This window comes from Topomyia yanbarensis, chromosome 2 (assembly GCF_030247195.1).
Source record: "Topomyia yanbarensis strain Yona2022 chromosome 2, ASM3024719v1, whole genome shotgun sequence".
Lineage (NCBI taxonomy): Eukaryota > Metazoa > Arthropoda > Insecta > Diptera > Culicidae > Topomyia > Topomyia yanbarensis.
The window spans coordinates 166,821,993-166,838,393 of NC_080671.1; the positions used below are offsets into that span (position 1 = coordinate 166,821,993).

General features: G+C 37.6%; 1 protein-coding gene across 2 annotated transcripts in view; it reads left to right on the forward strand.

Moving 5' to 3' along the window:
* The window catches only part of LOC131682027 (E3 ubiquitin-protein ligase MIB2), a 93,460-nt gene that overhangs the window by 43,270 nt on the left and 33,789 nt on the right, over positions 1 to 16,401 (forward strand). For both annotated transcript variants that reach the window (XM_058963182.1, XM_058963184.1), the window contains exon 2: positions 10,666 to 10,836. In XM_058963182.1, coding sequence (XP_058819165.1) covers positions 10,779 to 10,836 — 58 coding nt within the window. In that variant the 5' untranslated portion in view covers positions 10,666 to 10,778. The remainder of the gene's footprint in view (positions 1 to 10,665; positions 10,837 to 16,401) is intronic.

The following is a 16,401-nucleotide window of genomic DNA, read 5'->3' on the forward strand; positions in this document are numbered from 1 at the left end:
CATTTGATGAGACTATTTTTTTCCGAGTTTGCATAGCACTGATATAGCTTAAGGGTATGCGATATTATCCAAATAAAAAAGGACCATTTTCAAATGAACCATATACGCGAAAAAAGGATTTTGGATTTATTTTAATTTAAGGTATGAAATAAGCAATCTAAGCAACTTAAAACACACCTTCGAAAACAAAATCGTTAACCATCTTGTTGATTAGTGAATGTAAATCAATATTCCACTAAGACGCTCAAAAAGTTTGTTTTGAAAATGAAAAAAATGTAGTTTTCATACCAATTAACCCACTAATGAATTAAACGTTCCAAAATTAGACAATCACATCTTATTTGATCCTTCAAAATAATATAGTCATTTCTAAAGCCCCATAATGAGATGTCAATCAATTCGTTTCAATACGGAAAATAAATTTCAAAATTACAATTACAAATCTTTATAAAAGACAAAATATTCACTTTTGAGCCACTCTAATAAGTAGTAAAGTTAATTTCTATTTTCTATAACCAACATAGGAATTCAGCGCACAAAAATGTCTTTAAAAAAAATTGAACCTTCACAACAAAATAATTATTTTTGAGCCACCCTAATGTATAATGTATTTTTTTGCAAATGTTAATATCAAAAACGATTTAGCACACGAAAATTAATATACACAAATTTTAAGAACGATTTAGAAAAAAAATGAGACACCCTAATGAATAGTAAATGTTCATTTTTGAAATGTTTTAATATCGAAAACGAATTCAGCGTACCAAAATTACATAAAAATTTCCTATATGAACCGATACGGAAAAGTTTGGACTTGAGTCCACCTTTTGTTCTAAGTCGTGCCACTGTGGCTTGATCTGGTTGTGTATATTTCAACAAAAATGATAAATCATGAGCATTTATCAGTGGATGCATTTTTATATAGTTCCAACAATCACATCTTCATTTGAATGTTTGTTTGTGCATTGATTACCAAATTACCAAAATTGAGACAATTACTATTGCGATTGAGACACTAAATTAACCCTAGAACGTTGCATTTGCATTTTCCATCCTAGAACATTGCACTGGGATACAAATAAACCCCACGCGTTTGATCGCAATTTTCGCTGGTAAAAATGCAAACAAAAGAAATGTGTAATACACCATTTTCTTTGTTTTTTAATTGCGAAAACAGCTGTGTAAGTGAAAGTACGGAATTTATTGAATCAATGATACGTTAATTGTTTGAACAAAATAAAAAGTGAAAAATCGCTATTTTGACCTTTTTCACAAAAATTACTATAACTTTGCGAATTTTCAACCGATTTGAAAAAAAATCAAATGATTCTAAAAGTTGAAAGAATGATCTTGGTATAAAATGAAATTTCAATATTTTTGAAAAACTGCAATTATTTTAAAGAGTGAAAGTTTAAAAATCGGGTTTTGGAAAATACCACGAAATTTTCTGACCAGTAATACATTGGCAACACGTAATGTTACTGTTACAGCTGTTATTGTGCGCAAATGATACTTGCGAGCCATTGCTTTGAAAAACTATTAAAATTAACAATAAAACAATAAAAATCAGCAAAAAGCGATTTTTTGTTCCGCTTCAAAATTAAATAAATTAATTGAATAAACGATTTAAAACGATTATATAATACTAATTATTACTACCGTAGTAAAACAACCAGTATTTAAACTGGTATTATCACGAATCAAATTTCCACTAAGAGCACGAAACCTGACGAAACACTAATGGCAACCGTACGCTGGGGTACAAATGTACCCCACGCCAACTTTGACACCTGCTTCCACGAAGGCTATAAGAAAACTGGCAATACCATCTTTTCCTACTCTTACTAGGAGCTCTAAATTGAATTATGGTTAGGGTCCCAGGTCGGTAAATGTCGAATTCTCGTTTTTACACGGCCCCAAAGAAGGCGTGGGGTACATGTGTACCCCAGTGCAACGTTCTAGGGTTAAATACAGTTGCTTGACTTTCTGTATAAAAATTAACCACTTCACCGCGAGAGTCAGACGAAAAAAGAATTTCCCGATTTTTTCTCAGTCTTTATGTAGTACGACATGACAGTTGAACGAATTGTGTTGTTTTATACATAAACCCTGTTTTAATCCACCTAGCAATGCAATTGTGCCTTTCTCATTTCTCTAAACTATGGCTCGAAGGCTGTTTATGTTCAACATAATTGTGGAAATGTCCATTACATTCTTAGTACACTTTGCACTTATATACAATGGCTTGCCAGCCACGAACTTGATGAGCTACGTGTCGACGGTGAAATACTTGAAACAAAAAAATATCATACTTCATTAGACTAATCAGCATTAGATCAATGATATCTGCTTGCTAACTCATTTTGTCATGCGGGGGTGGGTGTGTGAGGTGGGCGAAAGTCTTATGAACGAACGACTCTCCAGCTTACTTTGGTATGCTTTGTGATATAGTGGTGGTTTAAAAATGATGGGGTTGAGAGGGAGGGGTATGAGGGCTGGATGGGGTGGTGGTCTGAGGGGTGATTTAAGGGAATTTTAAAGGGAGAGGAAAGAACAGTAGAGGGGGGGGGGGTAAGGTTGACGTTTTTCAGAATGATTGCATAACCTTTCTATATGAGAATGGCAAAAATGTGCCAAAATCCAAAAAAGTGAATTTTCGTCAAATTTTTTTTCGAGTTTTCATCAAATCTAGACGTTTTATGCACCTTAAAGACATTTAGCATAAAAAAATTCTATTTTTAATTTTTCCTATAGTTTATATGGGAAATTTCTGTGTGGCCGCACTCTGAAACCCGTAATTCCGGAACCTGAATTCCGATCGATCCAAAATTCAGTAGCAGCCGATGGGAAGGTTGCACCTATCATTTGAGACTAAGTTTGGGCAAATCGGTCAAGACCTTCTCTGAGAAAAATGAGTGACATTATTTGACACATACACACATACACACACACATACACTCATAATGGGATATGACACTCGGCCCTCCGGGTCGGGATTAGGGTGACGTTTTTCAGAGTGATTGCATAACCTTTCTATATGAGAAAGGCAAAAACAGCTTTATGTATGCTTTGTTAATAAGGTAAAAGAATTAGTTCGAATACATACAAGCAAGCTAATTACGATACAATAACATACCGTCATCGGTGGTTACTTTACGCCAAAAATAGAACGTTTTGTACATTACACTCAAGAACTACGATCACGCAACTTCAAATTTGAAACTGTTTGATGTTTTCCGTATGGCAGAAGTACCTCCAAAGTCAGTGAAAAGAACTTTTGGAAAATCAAGACTTAACATGTGATATAAAGTATTAAAAGGGGGGGCTACTTTACGCCAAAAAGTTTTTTCTTCAAAATCATGTTAACTTCTTGATTTATTGTTATAGATTATGATCGTCAATTATGTGCGAATTCAAATGAATGTCGTGCTCGTATGTTCAAGAACTGCGTTACACGCATCCAACAAGCCGAGAAAAAACGCTCTTCGTAATATACTTTTTCATTGAGCCTTATGAATTAGGCAACCTTGTTTTAGTATTTTTCGAAAAGTAGTTTTATTCCGGAGTAGTTGTATTCCGGAGCGCAAAGGTTTTCCAACAGAAATGCGAATGGTACTGTTATATGTAATGGTCAGGTCAGTTCATCCATCTTTAATGAGATATCCATTTCCAATAAAGGGCGAACACGAAATTATTGCGACACATTCAACAGGGCATAACTTTTTTACCATTGGGTAAAAATCAACCAAATTTTGCACACTTTCTCATTGATGTGTATTGTTTACATGCTGTTAAACTCGTAGTCGTGTTTTTCGATTCAACGAAAATGGAGGTAAACCAACGCGAGTCGAGAGAACAAATTCTTTCCAAACACCTGGAATTTCCTGACCTGTCGCACCGGCAGTTGGGAAAAATGTTGAACATTCACCATTCAACCGTCTCCAGAGTGTTGAAGTGGTTCCAGGAGCGGTTGACGTTGGACCACGGCAAAGGAGCTGGAAGAAAACCGGGACCGGAGAACAAAAAGACGGAGGGAAAGGTGAAGCGGATGATTAAAGCAAATCCCAACGTCTCAAGCCGTGATTTGACTAAAAAGATCGGCATGTCGCAGAGCTACGTCCAGAATGCAAAGAAGAGTGCTGGACTACATACATACAAGGTACAGAACTTCCCAAACCGCGATGAGCGGCAACAATCAACGGCTAAAACTCGGGCACGGAAGCTCTACGAGAAGATGCTGACAAAATATGGCTGCTGTGTGATGGACGAAGAAACGTATATAAAAGCCGATTTTAAGCTGATTCCGGGGTTGGAGTTTTTCACCGGCAAGAGCAAGTTCTATGTGGACGACAAATTTAAGAAGAAGAAAATGTCGAAGTTCGCCTCCAAATATCTCATTTGGCAGGCCATCTGCACTTGCGGACTGAGGAGTGAGCCTTTCGTGACAAAGGGCACAGTAAATGGCGAGATCTACAAATCTGAGTGCCTCGAGAAGCGCCTTTTGCCGTTCTTGCAGCAGCACGACGAAGCTCCGCTATTTTGGCCAGATTTGGCATCATGCCACTATTCTAAAAGTGTCCTGGAGTGGTATGAGGCCATTTCTGTCCATTTTGTTCCAAAGGACATGAACCCGCCAAACTGTCCAGAGCTGCGCCCGGTGGAGCAGTACTGGGCAATGATGAAGCGGGAACTTCGGAAGAGCAAGAAGACAGTCAAAGACAAGAAAGACATGTTAAGAAAATGGAAAAAAACTGAGAAACTGGTACCGGATGACACTGTAAAGACTCTGATAGAGGGCATCAAGCGAAAATGCGTTCAATTTTACACTCAAGGCTCCATCGATTAACTTTTCTTTTGATTTTTGAAGTAAATATATGTATAAAACTACCCTAAAATTTTGGTTTGATTTTAAACATTATGAGAAAATTGGCATGACATTTTCGGTGTCGCATTAATTTCGTGTTCGCCCTTTATATTGATGACCTTTTTGTTTAGTAAGGTTATAACCATAAGTTTATTCGCCTACACTGCAGAACTATTCCCCGCTACTTATTCTGTCATTCCACGACAAATTGCTTCAAGTTTAAATACTTCTAGAAACGATGGCGTTTTTATATGTTTGCCTCCATTGCAACTACATTACTCAACTTTCAAATTATCGATTGCTGTTATTTTTCAAAACAGTCAAACTAGTACGCTAATAAAAATGTGCTTTGAATTAGAATCAAATCCCAAAATAAGAGTAAATTTTGGATCAAATATACAGATTGTGCAATATAGACTTAAGTAAAGCTTGGCGTAAAGTAGCCCCAATTTTAGATAAAATGGACATATGGTCAAAAAATCAAAAATACGGACAAAAAGTACAAATAATTGTTTTACATTGCCAGGTTAATTTCACGTAATCTATATCCTCTTATCTAATAACTTGACTACTATATCACACTTTCCCAAGAGAATTATACAAGTTACAATGCTTTTTTGCGTATATTTTATATTTCAGTTTCATCGCCTACTACGATTATTTGCATTTTATATATTTGTGTTGAAGCAGTGAATAATACTATGTTTTGCTTTTGTCAAAATATAACGCTAAATTTGAACTAGAAGCTCAAGTATCATTCTTTAATTTTTGCGTAAAGTAGCCCCCGTGGCGTAAAGTAACCCCCGATGACGGTATGTCATGCCATTTGATGTTGTATGATACACTGTGAATAGACTACGACTCGTTTTTAAGAATTGCCTTTTCGTTCTGATGTACTTATTACAAATCACTTTATTTGGTGATATCGAATTTAAATCCTCAATCAATTCTATAATATGTGGATCGAAAAAACGTTAAGCTAATTGTGAGCTTGTGCGACCACCACTGGCTGCTATTCCGTTATCGATCTGGACTATCTGAAGTTGCACAGGGAATCAGTAGGTAATTACGCTTGGGAGTAGCGAAAAATCTTTCGATGTGCAACTCCTGGTAATCTCAAAGTGCTTATTGATCAATACCGGCACCGGTCAGGCCCGAACGTTGATCGTGGAAGGAAACGGAAGGGATGTAAGTCCGATACTTGCTTTTGCTATACTATTGCGCACTCCACAAGTATCACGGGAGGAGGATATTTGTTAGTAAGTATAGGGGTGCACAATTCTTCACCAGAGAGGTGACTGCACTATTTTGACTAGATATCGACCCATCAACTCATAGACCGGGTACCAACGGCTTCACTTCTTTTTCGAAGGAAGACGCGACCACAGATTTTTTCACCTCAGAAAAATCGACCTCGGCTGGGATTGAACCCAGGCCAACTGGATGGATAGCGGTCACGCTTACCCCTCAACCACCGGCGCCGTCTCTGACAAAAACGTTAAGCTAATTTAGCGACAAGGTTAAATTTTTAAATGGGCATGAGCGTTTTTTACGTTTTGGGTATATTTAGAGCTTTCAACTCAGGAATTTATTTCTCGGGAATTCCGGGATTTTTACTTTTCGCGGGATACCCGAATCCCGGGAATTTATTTTTATTTCTATTCGGGAATCCCGGCAAAACGTGTTTTCTTTTTTTGCAAAAGATATATGATCTTCAGTAGAATTTCTGCAGGTAACATTTCGGTATGCACATTTTTAAGTCGTTATAAATATATTCACAAATTGGATTTTATTGTTGACGAGACTTACAGCGGTATGTGGTACATTGATCAGTTTAGTGCTTTTCGTCACTTGTATAATGTGAGCAGTTTCACAACTTTTTTTGGTTATAAAACTAAGTCGAAATAAACACAGTCGATATCCTATTTCGAACTATTTTTTCTTTTAATCAAGATTCCCCTTTGCTAATAAATGATTGAGTCTTCTCAGCGGGGAAATCCCCTTGAGGTTTACTATTTCGTGATACTCGCGTTCCTTGCAGTAGGAATATAATATATTTTTAAAAGACACCAAGAAAATCGTTCAAATGAAGAAGGCATTGCATGAACTGAACACAAATTATCAACGTACAGGATTATTTCAACGGCTATAAAAACAGGCTGGACTAAGTGACATTTTATTTGAAAGTTCAAAGTTTCAAAGTTTACGTTATCAATCTAAATTAATTTATGGTGTATTTCTTCCATATGGTAACATTTGGAAATCTAGCAAAAGTCGAATGAAGCTGTTGACATTCTTGATGCAATCCAATCATTATTTGGCATTTTTGAAATTTTGCTATTTAATTCGCTTTGGCCTAATACCGCACATATAGGGTAAAGGCCCTTTTTTGCCCTATTGGATGGTCGCACTATTTCATTAATTACTGGGCCCATAAACGTTGCAATGCGTATACATCATTGGCATCAGCAGCTTTACATCGTTCCTAAGAACCAATGTAATAATTAAAATGGTCTGAGAATAACGAAATCCTTCTGTTTGAGCTCTACGAAAACTCGAATCGAATGCCCCATTTATCGCACTACTATATGAGCCAATGCGTTGCATAAAGATGGCAGACGCAGCTCTAACCCACGGCTTTAAAAGGGTAGAGTGCTAATAGAAACAAGGTAAAAAGGGTCATTTCCCAAATTTTGAAATAATAAAATAATTCTCAGAAGTCTCTTGATTGGTTTCTATTTCTATGATAATCAGCTGAAATCTACAAGTAATTATATAAAATATTTTGAATTTCACTTAATGTTTTCCTAACACTATTACCAAATTCTCTAGTCTCTGAAAAGATTACTGAATCAATGTTTATTGACCATTTTCGGTAAATTTAAGGCTAAGAGGAACGAAAGACTTAAAAATTGAAAGATTTTAGAATAAATTAAAACGGAAATTTAGAAGTGGGAATGCTCATGATAGAAAGGAAATGTGAAGAATTTTTTGCTTTCTGCTGGTAGCATTCGGGCGTTCAATCGACGTCTACTAGCATCGCCGGTGAGAGAGCATAACAAATAGCCATGTTTTGATGCTGACGCCGGCTGGTAAAACATGATGATTAGTTATGCTCTCTCACCGGCCTATTGTGTGACATCGTCGTCATCAGCGCATGGTGGCGAATCACTAGTCGAATTCCACGAGCTTTTTTGTTTTTATTTTTGCATATTTGGAGAAGACACTCCTGGTGGGACTTGGAATCGACACAGGTGTTACTCCAAAGTATACATTTGTGACTCGTCCTTGGGAACAAAATGCACTAACTTTGCCTTATACCATCCCAGCACATTCCAAAAATAAAACATGAAGTGAAATCCGACCTGAATAGTGGCTTTTCATTGTATTGACAAAAGGCAAATAACGTTTTTGGAGGCATACAGTGTTGTCAATTCAATTGATGACGACTTTTGTGACGAAAGGTTCACTTCACTCCTCATAAGTGCAGGTTGCTTGTCAAATGTGGTGTTTCGATATTTTCTTCTATTTTAAACTATCATACACTTTCAATTTATCTTTTCTGGGATAAAACTCCTGTCCAGATATTGTTTGGAAGTCAGCGTTGATGCACGGTGTATGATTTTCCAGGTAAGCTCTCACAATTTTCTTCTAGCGTTTTATATTAACTCACTTTCACCTTGGCCAAAAAAAAAAGTTACAGCCATTTGTAATTGTTGTAATACCTTCGTATACACTTCACATTTTAAATTCATCATGAAACTGTTTCATATCTTAAAATTTTTGTATAAAAAATTGGAGTGGGGTTTCTCTAAATTTGTCGAGCAAATATATTTGAACACAATAAATAAGTTTGCATAGAAGCCAGACTTAAATTTTCGTATTATTTGTGATCCTGTATGCTTTCGATCAAATAAGTGAAAGATATTCTTTATGAAATGCTGCTTGATAGTGGTCAACAGTGATATAAAAATGACCCATCTTACTGTTGAGTGGATTAGACAAGTTTGTCGATTTTGATTCGCTTTATCAGTGTGATTTTGAAACTCCTTTGCGTAAACAACCTGTTATCAATTGGTGCTTTATTTGCTACCTTGTGTTTTTTTTATTAGTCATTCTTATTTTTTATTTTAAAATAACAAGCTAAGATCCGCTGACCAGAGAACGTTAAATGCGGGAGCCAGCCACATTCTAGCTAATATAATCGGACGGAATTCCAGAAGAGATCAGTTCAATCGTTTAATTAGTTGTGCAGAAATCGTCATATGGTTACATGGCGTTGAAATAAGCTCAACGAATTTTCCACAAAAATTCCTATTTCCAAAACTCCCTTTTCTTATAGTAAAACCATACTAACTTTCAATCGTCTGTGTCTAAATCCAGTGTAGAACTTAGCAGTTCCACTACGAATCTTCTAAGCTTGTTTATACAATTTTCCCTAACCCTTTACTGTCCCAATGGATATGAATCATAAACTTTCGGACTGAACCATAATTTAGATTACACTTCCTTGTTAGAGCTACTGCTTCTGTTCGATTGCTGAGTAAATTTAAACAAACGGGATGTTGTGATGACTGATGATTAATTTCGATGTACTCAAAGAGACAAATAATTACGACGAATCGTGATTGCCGTTGGCTCATAAGACCGAGATAATGAGTTTTACAGCTGAGCCAACAATTCAGATTACTTGTGTACAGTAGCGTTCCTGTCTTGCTTTCTACAGGCTAGTCGAACTGTTCTAAACAGTGTTTACTACAATTCAACAATCGCTGATTTGGGAAAGAGAAAATAGCACCAACTAACAAACAACAAATAGTTGGACACATGTCTATTCGAGCGGATAGGGGAGATGGTTGTTCCATGGCTTGAAGTATTGATGGTGAAATCTGGTATTCTTATAAATAGATTGCATCTATGAAACACCACCATCATAATCCAAAAATAAATTCGTGAAAAATGACAAAACCAATCCGATTACCTCGCTTGTATTCTCTTATCTAATCTCCATTCGAGGTAAATTTACAGGAAAATCAGTAAATACGACGCGCCTTGTTCGTTGGTGCATTTCCCCTAAATATGTTCCATGCTCGAAGGCATTTCCAAGTCCAGATCAGCACTTGAACCATTTTTTGTGAAATATTCATTGCATTTACAAAAAAATGAAGCGATGTTGCGTGTCTTTCGACGGCCAACACTATAAAAGCTTACTAAATTCCATTCGGTTGAAAGTGAAATCTCATTCGACCGTTTTATTAGTAATTGGTTTGGGTCGGTGATACGGGGTTTCTTTGTTAATAGAGAGCTTGCTTCGTATGTGTTACAGTTATACCTATGTATAGGGATCCGTTCATTGGTCTGTTGTGGCTCTCTACCATACAACAGGCTAAGAGCAGTTTATGAACAGGGTATTGTGGGAATAGAGGAAAACCATCAATAGGGACAGCAATTATGGTCAGGCGCCGTTCGGTTTATTGTGTTTCGCATTCTGGGATGAGGATGTATTTCGATCCTTTGGAATTTCTCACCCGACTGTGCTGTGGTAGGATACTTATATTAGTATGGATATTATTCGCCTAGTAGTAAGAATTCTTCTTATTGGGCAACATATTTTTTTTTCTCTCTGAATACAAATGCAGACTTGTTTTTATTTATTTAGGCGGTATCCTAAATAATAGTTTTTTTATGAATATATATTTGTTTGAAGTGTTGTAATCTATAAACTACTACAATTTATCGTTTCTTTTGCCCTGATACATACAGTGAAGTTTCAACGTTTTCTTTGTTTTCATATTTCACAGATTGTGCGAATGAGACGAATCATCACTTGAAGCGACCAGAGCAGGACCATTCTCTAGTGAGTCTTTGCGAGTGACAGTGTTTACACTGGGTCAGAAGGAAAACTGCAGCCATCATGCTGGCACCAGGAATCCGAGTCGTACGTGGACCCAACTGGATCTGGCAGAATCAAGGTACTTGCTAGGAGGAGAGTCTTGCGGGCTATGTGTACCATCGCATGCTGATGAGCAAGGATACTACTTTGGCACATACGTGTACTTCCATATAATGAAATGTTAATGCAAACGAAGGAGGGAAACATGTCTCAGTTTACACATTCAAACCGTACCGTAGGGTGGCTCTGGTTTTTGTACAATCATGACTAAATTGAGATATATAGTCGGAATATTCTACCATCACTACAAATCAGAGCGAGGTCTATTTTATTTTCGATTGAACAATATTACTATTTACAATACATCAATCTGTACGTATGCTACGGTATTGGTGCCATGGCACCGTGACACACAGCAGTAGCGAGAAGCAATTTGTAGTGATAGAAGAAATGGGAAACAAAAATTAAATCCCCCTCAGAGAGTCATCGACCTGGAGGAACAAGAAGTCAGATGCGGAAGCATCTGCAGCATATGTTTAATGTGTCATAGCATGTGCCACAATGGGTAAATCTTTCTTTAAGCACACCATTCGTCTGGGAATAGTGTATTCAAAGCCAGAGAATTTGATTGGTTGTTTCGATACGACGATTTGAAATGTTGGTGTAAAACAAGGTCATAATCATAAAACTGTTGCATTGCCTCCATTACAGGATTAACTCATGAAAATTTTCACCTGATCAAGCAACTGCGATTGTGGTATTCCAAAATTAGATTCTTCGAGACATTGTTTGCCTCATACAAAAATAAATGCTCCACCAGCTCTTTCAAGTTTGCAGCAATTTTCTTGTCTCATCACCATAATTGCGACGAAGTGCGAAAAAAACGCTTCAAAAGGCAATTCATTGCGGAGGAACCAAGCATGGAACTATGAAAGTAAAACCCAACAATTGTGGTATTGTCTTCGAATGGGTATCAAGCCTCGCTTACGATTCAGTTTCTGTTCTTTTTCTGTTTGGGTAACATTATCTTTTTTCCGTACAGAGCGGAATGTAGTCCAGCATTTAACTCTGGAAGCTGGATGGTGGTAAGCTTGTTCTTATTCACCTCCTCTTTTAGATGTGAGATTATGCGGAAATGTGGATCTATGTGGTACAAAAATAGTACACTTCTATAGTAATTGTGTGGTATTTGTTCTGTAACGTGAAAGTTATATAAATGCGTTGATTATAGTAGTTTTTTAGCGAACTTAGTCTAATTTATTTGTGAGTTTGATTGTGCATAAAAATGGGTGTTCATCTCTCATAATTAAATTGACACGCATATTTACCAAATTTAGTCAGTTTTGTACTCATTTTGCAGAGGGAGCGTTTTTTAATCGTGTCCTAGGAATATAAGCAAATTTCTTATTAGGCAAGGGTCCGCATCATGTTTTTTAATTCTTTCATATTTACTCACAATCTCTCGTTCTAAACGCACAAACGTGGCCTTCGCGATAACACAAACCTGGTCACAAATCCGAACGCCCGCGATCTCGCTAACATTCACATAATCCGGTGATTAAGTGAACATTTGTACCGAAAAAATTACTAACCCCTCCCCTAGGTTGAGGGGTTTGACGGTGTTGCAAACACCATCAAGCATATTGCATGCATAAGTGCTACAGAACCTCTGATAGACAATTTCTTTAAGATGGTTATTGCATTACGCCTCGATAGTGGCGTATCGAGGAGACCGAGAGGGCTTATGGGTCTTTTTTATATTATATGTCTTCATACTCTGCGCTAACCCATAGTAACGCTCAACCACTAGCCTCTGCGCGCTGACGTGGCCGGCTGGCGGGTCGACGTGGATTGATTTTTGCTGTGGGCTGTGTTTGATGGCATTATTCCACAGCTTAATGGCAGTATTGGTGGAGGGGCGCGCAGAGGGGGTCATTGTGTGTCCATTTATCGGTCGACTTCGTCCTCGTGCACCGGCTGATTAAATTAATTTAATAATTAAATTAATTTCATGAATATATCAGTAGAAATTTATTAGTTATCGTTTTGTAGTAGTTGTAATTTTTGGTACTAGTTTACAATTGTCATGTGCTAGTCGTATGTCTATCTCTGTATGTGTTCGTCTGAATATTGGTAATAGTTGGGCCAGGGAATGGATACAGAACTGGCGTATGTGATAGAATATGGGTAATCCTTCCGGAGTTCTATTTCTGCACTCTATTCTATTCATTCTGGAAGGTTGGAGTGGATAAATTAAGGAACAATTAATTTACCGACGCACGTGAATCATCCATTCTCGGTCAGCATAGCATGATGAAAGTCTAACAGAATGCGATTGCCGTTAATGGTAAATAAACAACATTTCCATGAGTTAAAGTAGTTTGCTTTTATGTTACATGTGTTTTTCTATTCTACTTCATTAGTCTGTTCTTTTGTGCATTTATTAGTTTGCTTTTCCATTACTCATGTATACCAAAATACTATCGGTCAATTTATGCACTTGTAATGAATCTCTGCATCTTTTTTTCTTTATTCGGCATGTTATGATTCCTTTTATTAGTATACTCTATACTATACTCTATCTATACTAATATAGGTATAACCGCACAAACGCTCGTGGTCTTCGCGATAACACAAACCTGGTCACAAACGCGACCATGCAATTGCAATCCTCTATACATACACTCGCGATTTTGTCAACATTAAAACACCCCGGTAGTTAAGTAAACATAGCACCTATAAACTTTCAAACGCGGTCTCAAACATTAAACCACCACTCGCGCGATCTTAAAACGGTCACGTCCCGAATCAAACCGCGGTCCTAGCAGCCTAGACTAATGCCTCCAGTTTAACCAAAAATGACGCTCATACTCACTAGACAACACGTTCCATGGCGACGTGACCTGGAACTTGATTATAAAATCGAAGTTATACACGCAAAGTCACATACACGTGACAAACACGTTAACGTACAAATACTTGATCCCTTCGCGGCCATCCACGGCACCTACACCCGCGATCTCGCAAACATGATAACATCCCGGTGATAACGTCTCAGTGCTTATAAATTTTCAAACGTGGTCTCAATCGTGAACCTAAAAACTCTCCCGCTCGCACGATCATGAATTGATCACTTCCGGATGTTTTTATCCTTGATATCAGCAGACTAGGTCCATGCCTTCAATTGGACCAATTAAAAAAAGATAGCTCTCATATCCACTGACCACCACGTTACTTGACGACATGACCGGGAATTCTAGTGATATGGCGTAACTTACTCCCTGCCAGAATGTGAATTGTACACTAAAAACTAACTATCAGAATGAAGGTCCGCGTGACCATCCAAGAAGGCACGCGTATATAGGAATGGCCACACGGTTACACAATCCAGTTTTGTACACGCACATGCACGCGAGCTTACGTGACAAACACGTTAACATACGAACGCTTAAGCCCTTCGCGATCAACAACGCACATCTACGCCCGCGATCACGCAAACTTAATAACACCCCGGTAATAAGATGAACGTTTTAGCACTTACGAGGTTTCAAACGCTGTCTCAAACACGAATCTACAAACGTTCGTTTTCGCGCGCTCATGAATCTGTCACGTCAGGAAACCATTACTCTCTGTCCTAAAAACATTGGTCCATACATTCAGTACGACCAATAAAAAAAATAAAGCACATATCCACTAGACAACACGTTCCATGGCGACATCACCGGGCACTCTAGTGATATGGAAGATCTCACACTCTTTTAGCATCTTAACATTACACCAAAAAATAAAGTATTAGACTCACGGTCCGCGCGCGATTATCCAAGAACACACGCGAATATGCGAACGGCACACGGTTATAAAATAGAATTTATACATGCGAAGTTACATACACGTCAGCACACACGAAACATAAAAGCATACGCGATCGAACACGTTAACGTACAAACGCTCGAGCCCTTCGCGATGATACACGCTACGCCCGCACATATTTGAACCGTACAATGAATATTGCATTCAGAATCACGCCGAACACACGCAGATTTCAATCAATTGGCAACAATTTTCGAAAAACTGACAGCGATAAAAATACAGTGTAAACAATACACTCTAAACTACATCTACCCAAATTTTCAAGAGAGAATACCCTATGGGTCATTTTCTACAGCGTTTTTTCCGTGATGCAATTTGCTGTGGTACTCCCTTTTATAGCGGTTTTCACGAAACCGCATTTGTCAAATTGGCGAACACGAAAACTTAAAATCTAATCAACGAATTGACTTGATTTTTTTATGAGGATGCCCAATATGCGTAGCTTGTCGATGAACCACAGAAAACTGAATAAAAAGAAAACCTCCTATTATTTTGAAAAAAAATGAGCGAATTATACAATAAAATATGAGATTTTTAGTTTTCATGAAGCCATTTTCCTAAACTCAAACTTTTTTTTTATTTTTGGTGGTTTATCGACTAACTACAAGTCTAAGTTTTAAAAACCTTATTGAATTCCCCGTATCAGACTATTTTATTGAGAGTGTTTCGTTGCGTGTTCGCCGCGGCGCTCCTCGACATGGAAATGGTTGGACGTCTACTCTTGGAACGCTCGTATGTGTGGCTCTGTGTGCGAAGTTTTTTTTCGTACGCAATGAATGTATAAAGCGATCCTAATATCACACAAAAGATCTATTGTTGCCATGCCCTAAAAATCGCAAATCAAAATAACTTTCGTTTTGAACACTTTACACCAGACGCTCTCCTTAAGCAGTATTTTGGCTGATGTCATTTCCCATCTCGTCTGCAATTGTAGTGCGTGATTCTGACTCTTATTATTCATTAATAATTATCATTATTTATTAATAATTCTTCGACTTAATGTTATTGCCCACGGCAAGGAATATGTGTCTTGATACTTAATAACATTCTATTCGGTTTCAATTTACTATTGTTTTGCTAAACCTGATTAGATTTGTTTTTGCTAACAACTTCCAACTGAACGTTCGCAGTATAATTCTTCCCATATGTCCGGGTATCACTACTGCTGTTGCATTTTTCAAAATACTGGTGATTTATGGGCTTGTAACTTGAACGTCTGCGCCGCGGCTTTACGTGCAGTTCCAAAAGAGGCAGTCAGCAGCGTTGTAGAGAGCCCATTAAAAAATCAATAGCGGCATTGCAGATGTTTTCACTCGTTCAAAGACACCGTTTGCGATTCGGTTACGGGGAGGTGTCGGTTTGGTGGCGTGTATTCGCAGGCTTAGTGGAAAGTATATGTGTTTATATGTTACGAGCAAGCAATGAATGCGGTACGGAGGATAATGGTTTAAGCTCCAGTTTGTTTAAATGGTTTTGGGGTGCTGAGCTTATTATCACTCTTTTATGGTAAATGCGGGAGGGATTGCACAACATTATTTCATTAATTACTCAATTTTTAATCAGAAGAATATGTATAAGTTCAATCTTCTTGCTTAATTCATAAATGTAGTACCAAAGTGGCCCGAAAATTATGTTTGAGCGAAGAAATGATGCTTTGTGATAGGTAGGACTTTAGCATTAGCCCTGACATTGTCGTGTACACTAAAATGGGTTAGAAAGTCTGTTCCTTTGTTTTGCTATTTGAACCAATGCGTCAAGCAAAACTGCGCTGCTC